Source organism: Macaca nemestrina, chromosome 6 (assembly GCF_043159975.1).
Source record: "Macaca nemestrina isolate mMacNem1 chromosome 6, mMacNem.hap1, whole genome shotgun sequence".
In the NCBI taxonomy this organism is placed as follows: Eukaryota; Metazoa; Chordata; class Mammalia; order Primates; family Cercopithecidae; genus Macaca; species Macaca nemestrina.
In genome coordinates this window covers 48,531,442-48,555,632 of record NC_092130.1, presented here as the reverse complement: position 1 = coordinate 48,555,632, position 24,191 = coordinate 48,531,442, and the positions used below count along the sequence as shown (strand labels likewise).

At 40.9% G+C, this 24,191-nt stretch overlaps 1 protein-coding gene across 1 annotated transcript in view; it reads right to left on the bottom strand.

Annotated features, from left to right (window-relative positions):
* The window catches only part of LOC105467193 (meiotic kinetochore factor), a 136,120-nt gene that overhangs the window by 69,483 nt on the left and 42,446 nt on the right, over positions 1-24,191 (bottom strand). The window contains exon 9 of the mRNA XM_071097804.1: positions 1,950-2,024. Coding sequence (XP_070953905.1) covers positions 1,950-2,024 — 75 coding nt within the window. The remainder of the gene's footprint in view (positions 1-1,949; positions 2,025-24,191) is intronic.

The window sequence follows — 24,191 nt, the reverse complement described above, 5'->3', positions numbered from 1 at the left end:
CAAAATAAAGTCCAAAATTCTCCCCAGAGACCTCCAGATTCCAGCTGGGCATGATGGCTCACACCTGTAATCCCAACACTTTGGAAGGTTGAGGTGGGTGTATCGCTTGAGCCCAGGAGTTCAAGGCCAGCCTGAGCAACATGGTGAAACCCCGTCTCTACCAAAAATATGAAAATTAGCCATTTGTGGCAGTGTGTGCCTGTAGTTCAAGCTACTAGGTAGGCTAAGGCAAGAGAATCATTTGAGTCCGAGGAGGTCAAGGTTACAGTGAGTGGTGAGCAAGCCACTGCACTCCAGCCTGGGTGACAAGGCAAGAGCCTGTCTCAAAAAAAAAAAAAAAAAAAAAAAGATCCAGATTCCATGCCTAACATAATGATTCATAAGTAATCTTCAGCATTATTCAAAGAGAAGTTATAAAAAATGTAAAGTACACTGGTCTTCCCCATCACCCATCCACAGTTTTGTCTACCACAGTTTCAGTTACCTGTGGTCAACCACAATCCAAAATATAAGATGGAAAGTTCTAGAAATAAACAATTTGTAAGTTTTTAATTGCACACCATTCTGAGTAGCATGAAGAAATTGTGTGCCATCCCACTCAGTCCAGTCCACTCCAGGATCAATCATCCCTTTATCCAGCATATCCATGATAGACATACTACCCTCTCATTAGTTACTCAGTAGCTGTCTCAGTTATCAGATCAAAAACATGTAGTATACATAGGGTTCAGTACTATCCACATCCACTGGGGGTCTTGGGATGTATCCCTCACAGATAAGGGGGGACTACTATACATTTTCATTCTCTTTCATTAAACTGATATACAGTATATTCTTATTTATATGCTGCATAGCTTTTTCACAAAATTGAATAATCTGTTTGATAAACTTCCAAAATGCTTTTAATTATTGATTTAAATAGCTGAAAAAGAATTCCTATAAAAGTATTGGTTGGCCAGGCACAGTGGCTCACACCTGTAATCCCAACACTTTGGGAGGCCGAGGCAGGCAGATCATGAGGTCAGGAGATCGAGACCATCCTGGCTAACACAGTGAAACCCTGTCTCTACTAAAATTACAAAAAATTATCCAGGAGTGGTGGCGGGCACCTGTAGTCCCAGCTTTTCGGGAGGCTGAGGCAGGAGAATTGCATGAACCCTGGAGGCAGAGCTTGCAGTGAGCTGAGACCATGCCACTGCACTCCAGCCTGGGTGACAGAGCGAGACTCTGTCTCAAAAAAAAAAAACAGTATTGGTTAAGGCTGGGTACAGTGGCTCATGCCTGTAATTCCAGCACTTTGGGAGGCTGAGGTGGTAGAATCGCTTGAGGCCAGGAGTCTGAGACTAGCCTGGACAACAAGTGATACCCCATCTCTATAAAAACATTTAAAAATTAGCTGGGCATTGTAGTGCATGCATGCCTATAGTTCCAGTTACTTGGGAGGCTGAAGCAGGAGAACAGCTTGAGCCCAAAACTGTAGTGAGCTATAATCGCAGCACTGAACTCCAACCTGGGTGACAGAATGAGACCCCATTTCTTTTCTTTTTTTTTTTTTTGGAGACAGAGTCTCGCTCTGTCGCCCAGGCTGGAGTGCAGTGGCGCCATCTCAGCTCACTGCAAGCTCCGCCTCCTGGGTCCACGCCATTCTCCTGCCTCAGTCTCCTGAGTAGCTAGGATTGCAGGCACCCACCACCATGCCCAGCTAATTTTTTGTATTTTTAGTAGAGACGGGGTTTCACCATGTTAGCCAGGATGGTCTCGATCTCCTGACCTCGTGATCCTCCCGCCTCAGCCTACCAAAGTGCTGGGATTACAGGCATGAGCCACCATGCCCAGCCAAGACCCCATTTCTTTAAAAAAAGAAAAAAGTAAATTTAAACTGTTAGTTAAAAGTAAATTATTTATTAATGAAATTTATTATGATTTATGCAGTTATTCTGCTTCAATACTTGCTTTTTTCTTTGTTTTTTCAGGGATTGAAGGGCAAGTTTTCTCAGCAAGTAAAATCTCACAAGCTGCATTATCTATAAATAAAAACATAGTTTAGTATTCTACTTATTTCATCTGTCATTAACTATGAGTCCAAAGGACAAGAGAATTCAAATTTGACAAAACAATATTTTAAAAACCCCTGATTTTAATGACTGCACCTTTGTCAGCAATTAAACAAGAAAAATGAATGTATGTTGAATAATAAAAACATCCTTATCTTAAGAGCTCCAGGTTTCAGAGAAGCAAATAAAATATATATAAAATATTTTCTTTTCAGTTAGTAGGGAAAGTTGCATGTGATTATAATTCTTCATTCATTATCCTACCATTTCCACTCTCCACATTTTCAAGCTATTTTTCTACTACAATTTTTTCTTTTTTCTTTTTTTAAATTTCAATAGCTTTAGGGGTACAAGTGGTTTTTGGTTATATGAAAAAATTGTACAGTAGCGAAGTCTCAGCTCTTAGTGTACCTGTTTACTGCAACTTTTCTATCAGCATTTTAAACATTCTCAAGCCTCTCTCATCAAAAAGTTTCCTGGTACCTCATATCCACCTCCTGCTGCAGCCCCTATATCTCTTCTTGCCCACAGGCAAATTTCTTAAAAGATCTTCCATGTATACTAACTTTATTTCCTCTCCTCCTATTTACTTCCAAATCCAAAGTATCCAGTTGCACTTCCACCAATATCAGCAGAGACCTTTCCTGTCCTACCTCACTAGACCTTACTACAACAGGCTGGAACACTTCTAACCTGGCTCCTTTTTATGTCTCTTCTTCAGTCTTGAGTCTTCCCTTTTCCCCTCTCTGGACTCAATCCAAGCAACAAATATTTATTGAGGGTCTGCTATGTGCCAATTTTGCCTATCATATGCATTTAAAGTTGTATATTCAGCTTTTCTTTTCCTTTTTTTTGAGATGGAATCTCACTCTGTTCCTCAGGCTGGAGGGCAGTGGTGCGATCTGTGCTCACTGCAAACTCCACCTCTCAGCAATTCTCCTGCCTCAGCTTCCCAAGTAGCTGAGATTATAGGCACACACCACCACACCCAGCTTATATATATATAATTTTTTTTTGAGACAGAGTTTCGCTCTTTGTGGCCCAGGCTGGAGTACAGTGTCATGATCTAGGCTCACTGCAACCTCCACCTCCCGGGTTCAAGTGATTCTCCTGTCTCAGCCTCCCAAGTAGCTCGGATTATAGGTGCCTGCCACCACGCCTGGCTATTTTTTTTATTTTTTAATTTTTTTAGTAGAGACAGGGTTTCACCATGTTGGCCAGGCTGGTCTCAAACTCCTAAGCTCAGGTGATCTGCCCTCCTCAGCCTCCCAAAGTGTTGGGATTACAAGCATGAGCCACCACGCCTGGCCTTTTTTTTTTTTTTTTTTTTTTTAAGTAGACAGGGGCTCTCACCATGTTGGCCAGGCTGGTCTCAAACTCCTGACCTCAAGTGATCTGCCTGCCTCAGCCTCCCAAAGTACTGGGATTACAGGTGTAAACCACCATGCCCGGTTCAGCTTTTCTTTATTTTTAACAATACTACCTTGAATTAAGGCACCAAAAGATTTTCTTTAGGTTTCAATAGCATTTCAATTCACCTCTGTTGGCAGTCCATTATCCTTTTATACTTAAAATGCAAATATTGTTTGCCTAAAACTCTTCAAAGCCTTTCCTCTGCCCCCAAGTTAAACTCAAGCTCCTTAATTTACCATTACAAAGTCCTTCTTTTTATGATCTGTGTATTTCTTATGTATTCCTCAGCCTCACTACTGAGGCTAATAGGGTTGCCAGATAAAATACACTATGCCCAGTTAAATGTGAATTTCAAATTAACACTGAATAATATTTTAGTATATCACATTTAATAGCACAAGCATGAGCAACATTTAGGACATACTTATCTTAAAAATTATTTGCTGTTTATTAGAATTCAAATTTAACTGGGTATTCTGTAACTTTATTTGCTAAATCTGTTAATGCTAGAGACTAATCACTCCTGCTATATGGATCTTTGAGGGTAAGAAGCAGCAGGTAGGTTTGAGAGCTCTGTAGGAGATAAAACTAATACCAAGATTTGGAAATAGATTAGATATTAGCCTGAGAAATGACAAAAAAGGAAGCGTTAAGGATGACCCTCAGGTTTCCGGTTTGCTAAACCACATCTGTTAACCAACCTGGAGGACAATAATGTAGGACCAGGTTAGGTCTTGGCTGTGACAATTCTTAGTCCTCAATCCTCATGTGATTTCATAATCTTGGTAACTTTTGTCATAGCTGGGATTATTCCTTCCTTAAAACACTCACCTCTCCTGGCTTCATCATTCTTTCCTGGTTTTCCTACTACAGCACGAGCCATTAGGTCTCAGTTTTGTTTTTTTTTTAATTTTTTTGCTGGATATTTCTCCCTTTCCCTACCTCTAAATGTTGGAGTGTCCCATTTCCATTCACTGTGTATGCTTTTTAAAAATTATTTTTACCTCCTACATGATTTCATTTAATCCTATGGCTTCAAAACATCTCTTTGCTGGCTCCAAGTATGTATCCATAGCCCTAGCCTCTGGTCTGGAGTTCTCTAGACTCCTGCATCATAAACTGCCTTCATGACATCCCCACTTGAAAGCTAATAAGCCTTTCAGTTTTTAAATATTTTATTGAAGTATACCACATATATAATAGCAGTCACAAGCTTGGTATATATGTATTCATCCATGTATCTACCACCCAGATCAAGATACAAAATATTTCCAGCACTGAGAAGTTTTCTGTTTTCTTTCCTTGTTGGCACCCTTTTTCCAAAGACTACCACTGTTTTGACATGTCACCCAGAATAGTCTTGCCTGTTCTTGAACTTTATATATATGAAATTATATAGTATATACATGTTCTGTCGGCGTTCTTTCACAAAACATTATGTGTATGGGCTGACAGATCAAATTTAATATATCCAAAAAAATTCTCTTAACCATTCTCCCAACTTGGTCTGCCCTACAGTGCTCCCATCTCAATAAATGATATCATCATTCATCTGATTTCTCAAGAATTTAATACTCATCCTTGACTTCTATTTTTCTCTTACCTAATATCCAGGATAATCACAGATTCCTGGTATATCTGCCTTTAAAATATATTCCAAATCAGACCACTGCTACTATCATGGTTTAAAACACTATTATCTGATCACTGTAATAGTTTAATAAGGTCTCCTTGCTTCCACTCTTGCCGTCGTAGTCTATTCTCCACATAACAGCCAAAATGATAATTCTAAAATATATAATCTGAGTCTTTGGAACATAGAAAACTACCACCTCTTAGAACCTTAGGACCACAGATGCACTGGACCCAGACACAAAGAACTCAAGGGCTCTTGGAAGCTTGGAGTTTCTCCAGTTTAGAGTCTGCTCCTCTGGAGTGAGGGATAAAGCAGAAAAAATAGGTGAAACACAGTAGTTTCTCAGATTTATATTTAGATTATTTTCCATCTTGCTACAACATATATGAATATCCTAAAATGGTAATGTCAGGTGTTGTAGCTACTGACCTATGGGATTATTTAAATTCATTTAAAATGAAATAAAATGTAAAATAAAAATTATATATCTGATCATGTCATCCGTCTGCTCTAAGATGATCTAAGATGTATTTCTCAGTACATTTAGAATAAAATCCATAGTCCTTACAATAGTATACAAGGCTCTACTTTATAAAACCTGGTTAGCTCTCTGACCACAATTTCAACCATTCATCTTCCTACTCACTGTGCTCCAGCCACAGTGACCTCTTTCCTCTTCCTCAAACATGCCAAGCACATTCCCATCTCATGGTCTTTTCATGTATTGTTCCCTTTGCCTGGCATGCTCTGCCTCCCAGGTTTCCACAAGTCTGACTCTCTAACTTTATTCAAGCTCTCACCTCCTCAGAGAGGCCTATCCTGATTGCTCTATCTAAAATAGCATGCCTGGTTACACCTCTTTACCCTACCTTATATTCCTTAGTTACTGTTATTTCTACTTGACGTTATATATTTATTTATCTGTTTATTATCTTTTTTTTCCCACTATGTAACATTTGTTCTATTAGGGCAAGGATACTGTCATGTTTCCCAGTAACTAAAACAGTTAGTGTCATACTTAGGTGCTTAATAAATATTTGCTGAATGAACTAAATTAATGAACACTAAATTGAGATGCCTCTAAAATATCCAAGAGGAGATATCTAGAAGGCAGCTGCATATAATGGTCTTAACCTCAGAGGAGGAGAGTCTAGGTTAAGAGAAAACCTGGAAATCCTGCCTATTACATGACACCTATACATGTCAGGCAGAAGATAAAAAGAGATTAGAATCTAGGAACTAACTCTGAAAAACTCCCACATTTAATGACTGATGTTGGCAATTAAGATTGCAAGTCTGAACAGGAGTTGCTTGAGAAGTACTTTCTTATTTATTTGTTTATCGCTATTACTAGACTATACAATCTGTGACAGCAAGAAAATAGCCATTTCTGAATTTCTTAACACTTAATAGAAGAGCCTGGCACACAGTTGAAACACAGCTGGATTTGTTGAATTAAGAAATGTGTAAGGAAGAACAAAGCAAGATGGCTGAATAGAAGACTCCACTGATCATTGCCCCTACAAGGACACCAATTTAACAACTATCTATACACAAAAAGCACCTTCATAAGAACCAAAATTCAGGTGAGCACTCATAGTATCTGGTTTTAACTTCATGTTGCTAAAGAGGCACTGGAAAAGGTTAAGAAAGACAGTTTTAAATCACCAACACCACACCTCCTTCATCCCCCGGCAGCAGCCCTGTGGTGTGTATAGAGAATCTGTGCATTTGGAAGGAGAGTACAGGGATTGTGAGACATTGCACTGAACTTAATGCTGCCCTGTCAAGTGGAGGGCAAACCTGGGCTGAACTCAGCTGGTGCCCAGCTATGGAAGGAGTATTTAAACCAGACCTAGCCAAAGGGAAATCACCTATTCCAACAGTCAGAACTTGAGTTCCAGCAAGCCTTGCCACTATGGAATAAAATGCTCTGGGGCCCTAAATAAACTTGAAAGCCTAGGCTACAAGAACTGCAACTCCCAGGCGAGTCCTAGTGCTGAACTGGGCTCAGAGCCAGTGGACTTGGGGCGGGCGGGGTGGGTGGGGAGAGGGGATGTGACCTACTGAGACACTAGCCAGGGCAGCTAAAGGAGTGCTTATGCCACCCCTCTCACAACCCCAGGCTGCACAGCTCATGGCTCCAAAAGAGACCCCTTTCTTTTGCTTGAGGAGAAGAGAGAAAAGAGTAGAGAGGACATTGTCTTCCATCTTGGATACCAGCTCAGCCACAGCAGGGTAGGGTACCAGGAAGAGCAGTAAGGCTCTAGCTCCCAGACAACATTTCTAGACACACCCTGGGCCAGAAGGGAACCCACTGCCTTGAAGGGAAGGAGGACCCAGTCCTGGCAGGTTTCATCACCTGCTGATTAAAGAGCCCTTGGGCCCTAAATAACCAGCAATGATACCAGGTAGTATACCGTGGGCCTTAGGTGAGACTCTGAGGCTGGCTGCAGGTGACACTCAACACATTCCCAGCTATGGTGGTTATGGGGAGAGACTCTCTGCCTGAGAGAAGTGAGGGAAATGTAAAGGAGATTTTATCTTGCACCTTAGATACCAGCTCAGCCACAGAAGGGTAGAGCACCAAATGGGCTCTTGGAGGTCCCTAATTCCAGGCCTTGGCTCTTGGACAGCATTTCTGGATGTGCCCTGGTCCAGAGAGAAGTCCACTGCCCTGAAGGGTAAGTCCCAGGCAGCATTTACCACAAGCTGACTGGAGAGCCCTTGGGCCCTAAAGGAACACCAGTGGTAGCCTGGCAGTACTCCCCATGGGCCTGTGGTGGCTGAGGCCACAGGGTGAGGCTCCTCTGCCTGTGGAAAGAAGACAGAAGAGTGGGAAGGACTATGTCCCATGGTACGAGTGCCAGCTCAGCCACAGTACAAGAGAACACTAAGTAGACTTCTAAGGGTTTTGACTCTAATTCCTGGCTCAGGACCTGCCCAGGGTCTGGGGGAACTTGCCACCCTGCAGGCAAGGACATAAGCTTCGCTGGCTTCTTCACCTGTTGTTTGCAGAGCCTTAGGGCCTTGAGAAAACATCGGCAATAGCCAGGTATTAGTTACAATGAGTCTTTGGTGAGAACCAGGGCTATGCTGGCTTTAGTACTGACCAAGTGCAGTCCCAGTATTGGGAATTGGAGGCCACAGAGGTGCTTGTGTTACCCCATCCCCAGCTGCAGGCAGCTCAGAACTGAGAGAGAGAGAGAGAGAGAGAGAGAGAGAGAGAGAGAGATTGAGATTCTGTTTGTATGGGAGAAAGTAAGGGAAGAGAAAGAGTCTCTGCCTGGTAATCCAGATAATTCTTCCAGATGCTATCCAGGACCACCAAGGTGGTACCTCCATAAGTCTGCAAGAACTACAGTGTTACTGGGCTTTGGGTGCCCCCTAATGAAGATACAGTTTAGATCACAATACCCAAGTCCTTTCAAATACCTGGAAAGCCTTCCTAAGAAGGACAAGTACAAACAAGCCCAGAATGCAAAAATTACAAGAAATAGCTAACTCTTCACTGTCCAGACACCAACAAACATGTACCCAGCATCAGTACTATCCAGGAAAACATGACAGCTCAGTCACAGAGGGGTAGCGCACCAACGAGGTTCACCGAATGAACCAAGTAAAGCACCAGGGACCAATCCTGGAGAAACAGAGATATATGACCTTTTAGACAGAGAATTCAAAACAGCTGTTTTGAGGAAATTCAAAGAAATTTAAAATAACACAAAAGAATTGTCTGGTAAATGTAACAAAGAAATTTAAATAACTAAAAAGAAATAAGAAGTAATGGAGTTGAAAAATGCAATTGACACGTTGAAGAATCCATCAGAGCCTTTTAATTTTTATTATTTATTTATTTTTATTATTATACTTTAAGTTCTAGGGTACATGTGCACAACATGCAGGTTTGTTACATATATATACTTGTGCCATGTTGGCGTGCTGCACCCATCAACTCGTCAGCACCCATCAACTCGTCATTTACATCAGGTATAACTCCCAGTGCAATCCCTCCCCCCGCCCCCCTCCCCATGATAGGCCCAGGTGTGTGATGTTCCCCTTCCCAAGTCCAAGTGATTTCATTGTTCAGTTCCCACCTATGAGTGAGAACATGCGGTATTTGGTTTTCTGTTCTTGTGATAGTTTGCTGAGAATGATGGTTTCCAGCTGCATCCATGTCCCTACAAAGGACACAAACTCGTCCTTCTTTATGGCTGCATAGTATTCCACGGTGTATATGTGCCACATTTTCTTAATCCAGTCTGTCACTGATGGACATTCGGGGTTGATTCCAAGTCTTTGCTATTGTGAATAGTGCCGCAATAAACATACGTGTGCATGTGTCTTTAGAGCAGCATGATTTATAATCCTTTGAGTATACACCCAGTAATGGGATGGCTGGGTCATATGGTACTTCTAGTTCTAGATCCTTGAGAATCGCCATACTGTTTTCCATAATGGTTGAACTAGTTTACAATCCCACCAACAGTGTAAAAGTGTTCCTATTTCTCCACATCCTCTCCAGCACCTGTTGTTTCCTGACTTTTTAATGATTGCCATTCTAACTGGTGTGAGATGGTATCTCATTGTGGTTTTGATTTACATTTCTCTGATGGCCAGTGATGATGAGCATTTTTTCATGTGTCTGTTGGCTGTATGAATGTCTTCTTTTGAGAAGTGTCTGTTCATATCCTTTGCCCACTTTTTGATGGGGTTGTTTGTTTTTTTCTTGTAAATTTGCTTGAGTTCTTTGTAGGTTCTGGATATTAGCCCTTTGTCAGATGAGTAGATTGCAAAAATTTTTTCCCATTCTGTAGGTTGCCTGTTCACTCCATCAGAGCCCTTTAATGGCAGAATTGATCTAGCAGAAGAAAGCATTAGTGAGCTTGAAGACAGGCTATTTAAAAATATATAGAGAAGGCCAAAGAAAAAAGAATAAAAAACAATGAAGCATGTTTACAAGATCTAGAAAATAGCTTCAAAAGGGCAAATCTAAGGGTTATTGACCTTAAAGAGGAGGTAGAGGAAAAGACAGGGGTAGAAAGTTTATTCAAAGGGATAACAACACCGATTTTCCCAAATCTAGAGAAAGATATCAATATCAAGTACAAGAAGGTTATAGAACACCAAGAATATTTAACCCAAAGACTACTTCAAGGCATTTAATAATCAAACTCTGAAAGTTCAAGGATAAAGAAAAGATATTAAGAGCAGTAAGAAAAAAGAAACACAACATACAATGGAGCTTCACTAGGAGCAGACTTTTCAGTGGAAAACTTACACCCTAGGGGAGAATAGCATGACATATTTAAAGTGCTGCAGGAAAATAACTTTTACCCTACAATAGTATATCAGGCAAAAATATCCTTTAATCTCCAAGGAGAAACAAAGACCTTCCCAGATAAACAAAAACTGAGGGATTTCATGAGTGCCAGACCTGTTCTATAAGAAATTCTAAAGGGGGTACTTCATTTACAAAGAAAAGGACATTAATGAGCAATAAGAAATCATGTGAAGGTACAAAACTCATAGGTAATAATAAGTTCACAGAAAAACACAAAGTATTATAACAGTGTAATTGTGGTGTGTTAACTACTCTTTTTTATTTTTTATTTTTTTATTATACTTTAAGTTCTAGGGTACATATGCACAACACGCAGGTCTGTTACATAGGTATACATGTGCCATGTTGGTTTGCTACACCTATTAACTCATCATTTACATTAGATATTTCTCCTAATGTTATCCCTCCTCCAGCTCCCCACCCCCTGACAAGCCCCAGTGTATGTCGTTCCCCATGTGTCCATGTGTTCTCATTGTTCAATTCCCACCTACGGGTGAGCATATGTGGTATCTGGTTTTCTCTCCTTGTGATGTTCCCCATGTGTCCATGCGTTCTCATTGTTCAATTCCCACCTATGGGTGAGAACATGTGGTATCTGGTTTTCTCTCCTTGTGATAGTTTGCTGAGAATGATGGTTTTCAGCTTCATCCATCTCCCTGCAAAGGACATGAACTCATCCTTTTTCATGGCTGCATAGTATTCCATGGTGTACATGTGCCACATTGTCTTAATCCAGTCTATCATTGATGAACATTTGGGCTTGTTCCAAGTCTTTGTTATTGTGAAGAGTGCTGCAATAAACATACGTGCGCATGTGTCTTTATAGTAGCATGATTTATAATCCTTTGGGTATATACCCAGTAATGGGATCACTGGGTCAAATGGTATTTCTAGTTCTAGATCCTTGAGGAATTGCCACACTGTCTTCCACAATGGTTGAACTAATTTACACTCCCACCAACAGTGTAAAAGCATTCCTATTTCTCCACATCCTCTCCAGCATCTGTTGTTTCCTGACTTAATGATCACCATTCTAACTGGAGTGAGATGGTATCTCATTGTGGTTTTGATTTGCATTTCTCTGATGACCAGTGATGATGAGCATTATTTCATGTGTCTGTTGGTTGCATAAAGGTCTTCTTTTGGGAAGTATCTGTTCATATCCTTTGCCCATTTTTTTATGGTTTTTTTTTCTTGTAAATTTGTTTAAGTTCCTTATAGATTCTGGATATTAGCCCTTTGTCAGATGGGTAGATTGCAAACATTTTCTCCCATTCTGTAGATTGCCTGCTGACTCTGATGGTAGTTTCTTTTGCTGTGCAGAAGCTCTTTAGTTTAATTAGATCCCATTTGTCTATCTTGGATTTTGTTGCTATTGCTTTTGGTGTCTTAGTCATGAAGTCTTTGCTCATGTCTGTGTCATGAATGGTATTGCCCAGGTTTTCTTCTAAGGTTTTTATGGTTTTAGGTCTAACATTTAAGTCTTTAATCCATTTTGAATTAATTTTTGTTTAAGGTGGAAGGAAGGGATACAGTTTCAGCTTTCTACATATGGCTAGCCAGTTTTACCAGCACCATTTATTAAACAGGGAATCCTTTCCCCATTTCTTGTTTTTGTCAGGTTTGTCAAAGATCAGATGGCTATAGATGTGTGGTGCTATTTCTGAGGCCTCTGTTCTGTTCCATTGGTCTATGTATCTGTTTTGGTACCAGTACCACACTGTTTTGGTTACTGTAGCCTTGTAGTATAGTTTGAAGTCAGGTAGCATGATGCCTCCAGCTTTGTTCGTTTTGCTTAGGATTGTCTTGGCTATGTGGGCTTTTGTGGTTCCACATGAACTTCAGTTTTTTCCAATTCTATGAAGAAACTCATTGGTAGCTTGATGGGGATGGCATTGAATCTATAAATCACCTTGGGCAGTATGGCCATTTTCATGATATTGATTCTTCCTATCCATGAGCATGGAATGTTCTTCTATTTGTTTGAGTCCTCTTTTATTTCGTTGAGCAGTGGTTTGTAGTTCTCCTTGAAGAGGTCATTTGCATCCATTGTAAGTTGGATTCCTAGGTGTTTTATTCTCTTTGTAGTATTTGGGAATGGGAGTTCACTCATGATTTGGCTCTCTGTTTGTCTGTTATTGGTGTATAGGAATGCTTGTGATTTTTGCACATTGATTTTGTATCTTGAGACTTTGCTGAAGTTGCTTATCAGCTTAAGGAGATTTTGGGCTGAGACGATGGGGTTTTCTAAATATACAATCACGCATCTGCAAACAGGGACAATTTGATTTTCTCTTTTCCTAATTGAATACCCTTTATTTCTTTCTCTTGCCTGGTTACTTTGTCCAGAACTTCCAACACTATGTTGAATAGGAGTGGTGAGAGAGGGCATCCTTGTCTTGGGCCACTTTTCAAAGGGAATGCTTCCAAATTTGCCCATTCAGTATGATATTGGCTGTGGATTTGTCATAAATTTTGAGGTACGTTCCATGAATACCTAGTTTATTGAGAGTTTTTTGCACGAAGGGTTGTTGAATTTTGTCGAAGGCCTCTTCTACATCTATTGAGATAATCATATGGTTTTTGTCATTGGTTCTGTTTAGGTGATAGATTACGTTTATTGATTTGCATATGTTGAACCAGGCTTGCAGTCCAGGGATGAAGCCAACTTGATCATGGTGAATAAGCTTTTTGATGTGCTGCTGGATTTGGTTTGTCAGTATTTTACTAAGGATTTTCATATCAATGTTCATCAGGGATATTGGTCTACAAATCTTTTTTCGTTGTGTCTCTGCCAGGCTTTGGTATCAGGATGATGCTGGCCTCATAAAATGAGTGAGGGAGGATTCCCTCTTTTTCTATTGATTGGAATAGTTTCAGAAGGAATGGTACCAGCTCCTCTTTGTACCTCTGGTAGAATTTGGCTGTGAATCTCTCTGGTCCTGGACATTTTTTGGTTGGTAGGCTATTAATTATTGCCTCAATTTCAGAGCCTGTTATTAGTCTATTCAGAGATTCAACTTCTTCCTGGTTTAGTCTTGGGAGGGTGTATGTGTCCAGGAATTTATCCATTTCATCTAGATCTTCTAGTTTATTTGCATAGAGGTGTTTATAATATTCTCTGATGGTAGTTTGTATTTCTGTGGAATTGGTAATGATATCCCCTTTATCATTTTTTATTGCATCTATTTGATTCTTCTCTCTTTTCTACTTTGTCTTGCTAGCAGTCTATCAATTTTGTTGATCTTTTCAAAAAGCAGCTCCTGGATTCATTGATTTTTGAAAGGTTTTTGTATCTCTATCTCCTTCAGTTCTGCTCTGATCTTAGTTATTTCTTGCCTTCTGCTAGCTTTTGAATTTGCTTGCTCTTGCTTCTCTAGTTCTTTAAATTATGATGTTAGGGTGTCAATTTTGGATCTTTACTCCTTCCTTTTGTGGGCATTTAGTACTATAAATTGCCCTCTACATACTGCTTTAGCTGTGTCCCAGAGATTCTGGTACGTTGTATCTTTGTTCTCATTAGTTTCAAAGAACATCTTTATTTCTGCCTTCATTTCGTTATTTACCCAGTAGTCATTTAGGAGCAGGTTGTTCAGTTTCCATGTAGTTGTATGGTTTTGAGTGAGTTTCTTAATCCTAAGTTCTAATTTGATTGCACTGTGGTGTGAGAGACCGTTTGTGTGATTTCTGTTCTTTTACATTTGCTGAGGAGTGCTTTACTTCCAATTATGTGGTCAATTTGAGAAGAAGTGCAATGTGGTGCTGAGAAGAATGTATATTCTGTTGATCTGTAGTGGAGAGTTCTGTAGATGTCTATTAGGTCTGCTTGGTGCAGAGCTGAGTTCAAGTCCTGGATATCCTTGTTAACCTTCTGTCTCATTGATCTAATATTGACAGTGGGGTGTTAAACTCTCCCACTATTATTTTGTGGGAGTCTAAGTCGCTTTGTAGGTCTCTAATGACTTGCTTTATGAATCTGGGTGTTCCTGTATTGGATGCATACATATTTAGATAGTTAGCTCTTCTTGTTGAATTGATCCCTTTACCATTATGTAATGCCCTTTGTCTCTTTTGATCTTTGATGGTTTGAAGTCTGTTTTATCAGAGACTAGGATTGCAACCCTTGCTTTTTCTTGCTTTCCATTTGCTTGGTAGGTCTTCCTTCATCCCTTTATTTTGAGCCTATGTGTGTCTCTACATGTGAGATGGGTCTCCTGAATACAGCACACTGATAGGTCTTGACTCTTTATCCAATTTGCCAGTCTGTGTCTTTTAATTGGGGCACTTAGCCAATTTACATTTAAGGTTAATATTGTTATATGTGAATTTGATCCTGTCATTATGATATTAGCTGGTTATTGTGCCCGTTAATTCATGCAGTTTCTTCCTTGCATCAGTGGTCTTTACAATTTGGCGTGTTTTTGCAGTGGCTGGTACCGGTTGTTCCTTTCCATGTTTAGTGCTGCCTTCAGGTGCTCTTGTAAAGCAGGCCTGGTGGTGACAAAAATCTCTCAGCATTTGCTTGTCTGGAAAGGATTTTATTTCCCCTTCACTTATGAGGCTTAGTTTGACTGGATATAAAATTCTGGGTTGAAAATTCTTTTCTTTAAGAATGTTGAATATTAGCCCTCACTCTCTTCTGGCTTGTAGGGTTTCTGCCAAGAGATCCACTGTTAGTCTGATGGGCTTCCCTTTGTGTGTAATCCGACCTTTCTCTCTGGCTGCCCTTAACCTTTTTTCCTTAGTTTCAACCTTGGTGAATCTGACAATTATGTGTCTTTGGGTTGCTCTCCTTGAGGAGTATCATTGTGGTGATCTCTGTATTTCCTGAATTTGAATGTTGGCCTGCCTTGCTAGTTTGGGGAAATTCTCCTGGATAATACCCTGAAGAGTGTTTTCCTACTTGGTTCCATTCTCCACATCACTTTCAGGTACACCAATCAAACGTAGATTTGGTCTTTTCACATAGTCCCATATTTATTGGAGGCTTTGTTCATTCCTTTTCCTCTAATCTTGTCTTCTCACTTTATTTCATTAATTTGATCTTCAATCACTGATATCCTTTCTTCCACTTGATCAAATTGGCTATTGAAGCTTGTGCATGCATCACAAAGTTTTCGTGCCGTGGTTTTCAGCTCCATCAGGTCATTTAAGGTCTTCTCTACACTGTTTATTCTAGTTAGCCATTCATCTAACCTTTTTTCAAGGTTTTTAGCTTCCTTGCAATGGGTTAGAACATGCTCCTTAAGCTCAGAGAACTCTGTTATTACCAACCCTCTGAAGCCTACTTCTGTCACCTCATCAAAGTCATTCTCTGTCCAGCTTGGCTCCATTGCTGGCGAGGAGCTGCGACCCTCTGGAGGAGAAGAAGTGCTCTGGTTTTTAGAATTTTCAGGTTTTCTGCTCTGGTTTCCTCCTATCTTTGTGGTTTTATCCACCTTTGGTCTTTGATATTGGTGCCCTACAGATGGGGTGTTGGCATGGATGTCCTTTTTGTTGATGTTGATGCTATTCCTTTCCATTTGTTAGTTTTCCTTCTAACAGTCAGGTCCCTGAGCTGCAGGTCTGTTAGAGTTTGCTGGAGGTCCACTTCAGACCTTGTTTGCCCGGGTATCACCAGCAGAGGCTGCAGAACAGCAAATATTGCAGAACAACAAATATTGCTGCCTGATCCTTCCTCTGGAAGCTTCGTCCCAGAGAGGCAGCCGCCTATATGAGGTGTCTGTTGGCCCCTACTGGGAGGCATCTCCCAGTTAGTCAGGGACCCTCTTGATGAGGCAGTCTGTCCATTCTCAGAGCTCAAACGCTGTGCTGGGAGAAACACTGCTCTCTTCAGAGCTGTCAGACAGGGACGTTTAAGTCTGCAGAAGTTTCTGCTGCCTTTTGTTCAGCTATGCCCTGCCCACAGAGGTGGAGTCTATAGAGGCAGTAGGCCTTGCTGAGCTGCAGTGGGCTCTGCCTAGTTTGAGCTTCCTGGCTTTGTTTACCAACTCAAGCCTCAGCAATGGCAGAAGCCCCTCCCCATGCCAGACTGCAGCCTCACAAGTCAATCTCAGGCTGCTGCACTAGCAGTGAGCAAAACTACATGGGCATGGGACCCCCCTGAGCGAGGCACGGGAGAGAACCTCCTGGTCTGCTGGTTACTAAGACAGTGGGAAAAGCACAGTATTTGGGCAGGAGTGTCCCATTTTTTAGGTACAGTCTGTCATGGCTTCCCTTAGCTAGGAAAGGGAAATCCCCCGACCCTTTGTCCTTCCCAGGTGAGTCAATGCCCTGCCCTGCTTCAGCTTGCCTTCCATGGGCTGCACCCACTGTCTAACCAGTCCCAGTGAGATGAACCAGTCACATCAGTTGGAAATGCAGAAATCACCCATCTTCTGTGTCGATCACGCTGGGAGCTGCAGACCAAGGCTGTTCCTGTTCAGCCATCTTGGAACAGACCTCTACTCTTACCTCAATTAGAAAGACTAAATGATGTACTAGCCAAAAATAATAACTAAAATAACTTTTCAAGACATAATGCAATAAGATATAAATAAAAACAACAAAAAGTTAAAAAGTGGGGAGATGAAGCTAAGATGTAGAGTTTTATTAGTTTTCTTTTCACTTGTTTGTTTATGCAAACAACGTTGTCACCAGCTTAAAATAATGGATTATAAGATAGTATTTGCAAGCCTCATGGTAACCTCAAATCAAAAAACATACAACAGATACACAAAAAATAAAAAGAAATTAAACTATACCACCAGAGTAAATCACCTTCATTAATAGAACACAAAAAGGAAAGAAGGAAGGCCACAAAACAGCCAGAAATACCAAAATGTCAGGAGTAAGTCTCTATTTATCAATAGTAACACTGAATGTAAATGGGCTACACTGTCCAAGCAAAAGACCCAGAGTTGCTGAATGGATTAAAAAAAAAAAAAAAAATACAAGGCCCAGTGATCTGTTGCCTGCAAGAAACACACTTCACCTATAAAGACACACATAGACTGTAAATAAAGGGATGCAAAGAAACAATCCATGCCAATGGAAGTCAAAAAAGAGCAGGAGTAGCTATACTTATAACAGACAAAATAGATTTCAAGACAAAGAAGGTTACATATAATGATAAAGGGGTCAATTCAGCAAGAAGATGTAATAATTTGAAATATATATGCACCTAACACTGGGTCATCCAGATATATAAAGCAAACATCATTAGAGTTAAAGAGAAAAATAGGCCCTAATACAAAAATTGCTGGAGATTTCAACACTCCACTTTCAGCATTGGACAGATCTTCCAGACAGGAAGTCAACAAAGAAACACTGGACTTAATCTTCACTTATTCATTTGTCTTCAATTATTTAGAACAAATAAACCTTATAGATATTTACAGAAAATTATATCCAATGGGTTCAGAATATACGTTTTTCTCCATACCACATGGATCATTCTCAAGGTCATATGTTAGGTCACAAAACAAGTCTTAAAACATTCCAAAAAACTAAAATAATATCAAACATCTTCTCTGACCACAATGAAATAAAACTGCAAGTCAATAACAAGAGGGAAGAGGGAGGTAAGATGGCTGACTAGACACAGCCAGCAGGAACATCTGTCACTGAGGGAATGGGACGTTGGGAAGACTGGTGCATTCCTAGCAGATCTTCAGAGGGAAGGCATTGAGAGTGAATGGAAGGAAGACATAGATGCTAGCCTAAAGGAAAAAGAAGCTGGGAAACCTGCACAGGGCTACTGCACACTGGGACTCATTCCTGGCCCCCAGTGACTCCTGGGGAAGGGGTGAGTTGAGCAGGCAAGTAGCAACCCACCCTCGCCAGGGGCCTCTGGAATCCCGGCAGGAGGAGACCTCATGACCCCCACAGATACTTGTTTTGTAAGGGCAGAACTCCAGCTGGTGCAGATCCCAGAGAGTTTGGTGTTGGAGCCATGTGTAGCAGAGCACAGCCAGGGACGCCTATCCCCCAAGGCTTGCCTCACTCCTTTAGGAGACTTTAGCCCTAAGGGAACTGTTGGACCTGAACAGCACAGGGTAGTCTTGCCCATGAGACCAGATTGGTCTACCTGTGCACCTCTTGGTTGGCTTGCCTATCCCGGGTATCCAGCCTGGCAGCACTTGCTTGAATGTAGCCTCAGATGCCCAGATGGGGTGCCTCCTGGGGAAGGAGCAGCATAGCTCCTGTGCTGGCAGACTGCTCCTGACTGGTACAGAGTTCCAGGAGAGCAGACACCGTGGATGTACACCAGGCCGCCCATGCCCTCCCCCTGCTGCAGCCTCCCTCATGCTGCTTTGCCTGCACACGTTTGCCCATGGCCAACACCTAGATCGCTTTGCTGGCACGTGTGTGCATGGGTGGACCTTGCTGTGCACCCCACCCACTCACCTACCATGCTTTCGTTGCTGTTGAAGCATTTGCAGGCACGACGACTGCTAGCCCTATGCCTGCCAGTGCCCTGTCCTTGTGCTGACACTACCATTGGTGTGAAACTGCACGTGGTGACAAGCAGACTTACTCCACACCCTGCAAGGCCACTGTCACTCACATGAATGCATGCACAGATGGTGTCAGTCCCACTCCTGCCAATGCTCTGTCCCTGTGCTGACACTGTCACTGGCACAAAACTATATAGGGAGACCAGCAGACCCACCCCTACCCTGAGCGGCCACTGCTGCCTGCATGGATGCCTATACAGATGGCACACAGAGTCCCACACCTGCCAGCACCGACCTCGTCCTAACATCACCACCAGCGTGAATGTGCACACAGACCCCAGTGGGAAATGTTCCCCCCTGTGCCATGCTGCCATCCCCACCACTGTGAATACCTGCATGGACACTGGTACCCCTACAATTGCCAGCACCCTGCCATAATCAATGAGTATGCACCCTGCTGCACTGCCACTGCTGCTGGCATGTACAAATCCCACTGCTATTGCCCTGTGAAGCGCTTTGGCTGGCACCACTCATCAGAGTGCTGTGACCAGCAGTCTAGGAATACCTTGGCCCTTGGTGAGCAGGTTTCTTACCTCAAGGGGCCAGAGAACAAAGCCAGAGGCCTGAAACAGGCCCCACAGAATTGGAGCACACAATCCAGAGGTCCTCAGCTGAGCCTTGACCCCCCACAAAATCTTCCAGAAACAAAGCCAGTTGACTGAACCCACCTTATACAACAAGAAAACCCCCAAGGATATCAAACGGGGCAAACGAAAAAAAAAAAAAAATCCAAAGGGCAGTGATATGATTTGGATTTCTGTCCCTGACCAAATCTTATGTCTAACTGTGATCCCCAATGTTGGAGGTAGGGCCTGGTGAAAGGTGATTAGATCATGGGGGTGGTTTCTCAAAAGTGCTTTAGTACCATCCTCTTGGTGCTGTTATCATGATAGTGAGTTCTTATGAGATCTGGTCCTTTAAAAGTATATAGCACCTCCTCCCTCTCCCTCTCTCTCTTATCCTGCTCCAGCCATGTGAAGTGCCAGCTCCCTCTTTGCCTTCTGCCATGATTGTAAGTTTCCTGAGATGGCTGGGCACAGTGGCTCATGCCTGCAATCCTAGAACTTTGGGAGGCTGAGGTGAGTGGATCACCTGAGCTCAGGAGTTCGAGACCAGTCTGGGCAACACGGTGAAACCCTGTCTCTACCAAAATACAAAAAAATTAGCTGGGTATGGTGGTGCACACCTGTGGTCCCAGCTACTCAGGAGGCTGAAATGGGAGGATCACTTGAGCCTGGGAGGTGGAGGTTGTGATAAGCCAAGATGGTGCCACTGCACTCCGGCCTGGGTGACAGATTGAGATCTGTCTCAATTTAAAAAAAAAAAAAAAGAAGAAGTTTCCTGTGGCCTCCCCAGAAACCGGGAAGATGCCAGCATCATGCTTCCTGTACAGCCTGCAGAACCATGAGCCAATTAAGCCTCTTTTCTTTATAAAAACCCAGTCTCAGATATTTCTTTATAGCAATGCAAGAATGAATAATACAGATAGCAACTTCAAAGTCTGAAGAGACATCAGCCCACAAAGATGGGAAAGAACCAGTGCAAAAACTCTGGCAATTCAAAAAGCCAGAGTGTCTTCTTACATCCCAACAACCCCACTAGTTTCCCAGCAACGGCTGTTAACCATGCTGAGATGGCTGAAATGACAGAAATAAGAATCAGAATATGGATAAGAACAAGGATAATCCACATACAGGAGAAAGTCGAAACCCAATCCAAGGAATCTAAGGATTACAATAAAATGATACAGGAGCCGATAGACAAAATGGCCATTATAAGAAAGAACTGAACTGATGCAACAGAGCTAAAAAATACACTATGAGAATTTCATAATGCAATTGCCAAGTATTAAGAGTAGAATTGACCATGCTGAGGAAAGAATCTCAGAGGTTGAAGCCTGGCTGTACAAAAGAACTCAGATAAAAATAAAGAAACAATGAAAAAGAATGAACAAAACCTCCAAAAAATATGTGATTATGTAAAGAGGCCTAATCTATGAGTCGTTGGTATGCCTAAAAGAGAAGGAAAGAAACCAAGTAACTTGGAAAACATTTCAAGATATCATCCATGAAAATTTCCCCAACCTCGCTAGAGAGGCCACCATTCAAATTCAGGAAATGCAGAGAACCTCTGCAAAATACTACATAAGAAGGCCATCCTCAAGACACACAGTCGTCAGATTCTCCAAGGTCAAAATGAAAGAAAAAATGTTAAAGTCAGCTAGAGTGAAGGGGCAGGTCACCTACAAAGGAAGTCCATTAGGCTAACAGCAGACCTATCAGCAGAAACCCTATAAGCCAGAAGACAATGGGGGCCTATATTAGCATTATGAAAGAAAAGAATTTTCAACCAAGAATTTCATATCCAGCCAAACCAAGCTTCATAAGCAAAGGAGAAATAAGATCCTTTTCAGACAAACAAATGCTAAGGGAATTTGTTAACACAAGACCTGCCTTACAACAGGTCCTGAAGGGAGTGCTAAATATAGAAAAGAAAGACCATTACCAGCCACTACAAAAAACACACTTAAATACATAGACAAGTGACACTATAAAGCAACCACACAAACAAGTATGCATAATAAGCAGCTAACAACATAATGAAAGGACCAAATCCACACATATCAATACTAACCTTGAATGTAAACGAGCTAAATACTCCCAATTAAAAGGCACAGAGTGGCAAGTTAGATAAAGAAATAAAACCCAACAGTATGCTGTCTTCAAGAGATCCATCTCACATACAATGACACTCACACACTCAAAGTAAAGGGATGAAGAAAAATCTATCAAGCCAATTAAAAAACAAACAAAAACTGAAAAAAAAGCAGATGCTGCTATTATAATTTTAGACAAAACAGACTTTAACCAAGATTAAAAAAAGACAAAGAAGTGTATTACATAATGAAAGAAGGGCATTAGAGGGCTCCATTAAACAAGAAGACCTATCTTTCCTAAATATATATGCACCTAACACAGGAGCACTCAGATTCATAAATCAAGTTCTTAGAGACCTAAGAAGAAATTTAGAAAACCACAGAATAATAATGGGACATTTAAACACCCACTGACAGTATCAGACAGATTGTCAAGGCAGAAAACTAACAAAGATATTCAGAACCTTAATACAACACTTGACCAAATGGACCTAATAGACATCTACAGAACTCTCCACCCCAGAAAAACAGAATATACATTCTCCTTATATGCACATGGCAAATACTGATCACAAAGTCAGGTACAAAAGAATCTTCAGCAAATTTAAAAAAAAAATGAAATCATACCAACCACTCTCTCAGACCACAGGGCAATAAAAATAGAAATAACTGCTAAGAAAATTGCTCAAAAAAATACAACTATTTAACTAATTTATACTCCCACCAATAGTGTAAAAGCATTAAAGACAGTGTGGCAATTCCTCAAGGATCTAGAATCAGAACTGCCATTTCACCCAGCAATCCCATTACTGGGTATATACCCAAAGGATTATAAATCATTCTACTATAAAGACACATGAACATGTATGTTTATTGCAGCACTGTTCACAATACCAAAGACTTGGAACCAACCCAAATGCCCATCAATGATAGACTGGATTAAGAAAATGTGGCACATATACACTATGGAATACTATGCAGCCATAAAAAAGGACGAGTTCATGTCCTTTGCAGGGACATAGATGAAGCTGGAAACCATCATTCTCAGCAAACTAACACAGGAACAGAAAACCAAACACCGCATGTTCTTGCTCATAAGTAGGAGGTGAACAATGAGAACACATGGATACAGGGAGGGGAACATCACACACTGGGGCCTGTCAGGGGTGGGGGGCTAGGGGAGGAATAGCATTAGGAGAAATACCTAATGTAGATGAAGGGTTGATATGTGCAGCAAACCACCATGTGTATACCTATGTAACAAACCTGTATGTTCTGTACATGTATCCCAGAACTTAAAGTATAATTTTTAAAAAAGTGAAAACAAAAACATACAATTAAATGGAAATTTTAAAAACCTGCTCCTGAATGACTTCTGGGTAAATAATGAAATTAAGGCACAAATTAATAACTTTTTTGAAACTAATGAGGAAAAAGATACAACATACCAGACTCTCTGGGACACAGCCAAAGCAATGTAAGAGGGAGTTTATAGCACTAAATGCTCACATCAAAAAGTCAGAAATATCTCAAATTAATAACCAATATCACAACTAGGGGAACTCGAAAGACAAGAGAAAAACCCAAAGCTAACAGAAGACAATAAATAACCAAAATCAGACTAAAGGAAACTAAGATGAAAAAAACCATACAAAAGATCAATGAATCAGGGGCTACTTCTCTAAAAGAATTAATCTGATAGACCACTAGCTAGATTGATAAAGAAAACAAAGAGAAGAGCCGATAAACACGATTAGAAATAACAAAGGAGACATTACCACTGACCCCACAGAAATACAAAAAACCCTCAGAAACTATTATAAACACCTCTATGCACACAAGCTAGAAAACCTAGAAGAAATGGATAAACACACAGACCAATAGAGAAACAAAACAGAGAGATGAGACATAACCAGATCTTTGACAAATCTACCCAAACAAGCAATGGGGAAAGGACCCCCTATTCAATAAATGGTGCTGGGATAACTGGCCAGCCATATGCAGAAGACTGAAACTGGAGACCCCTTCCTTACACCTTAAACAAAAATTAACTCAAGATGGATTAAAGACTTATATCTAAGAGTCAAAACTATCAAAACCCTGGAAAATAACCTAGGAAATACCACTCTGGACAAAGAACACAGCAATGACTTAATAACAATGATGCCAAAAGAAATTGCAACAAGAGCAAAAATGACAAATGGGACCTAATTAACCTAAAGAGCTTCTGCACAGCAAATGAAACTATCAACAGAATAAACAATCTATAGAATGGGAGAAAATATTTGCTAACTATGCATCTGACAAAGGTCTAATATCAGAATCTGTAAGGAATTTAAAGAAATTTATAAGCAAAAATCAGTCCATTAAAAAGTGGTCAAAGGACATGAACAGACACTCTTCAAAAGAAGACATACACACAACAGATAAACATGCAAAAATGCTCAACATCACTATCATTAGAGAAATGCAAATCAAAACCACAATGATACCATCTCATACAAGTCAGAATGACTATTATTATTACTTTTATTATACTTTAAGTTCTAGGGTACATGTGCACAACGTGCAAGTTTGTTACATATGTATA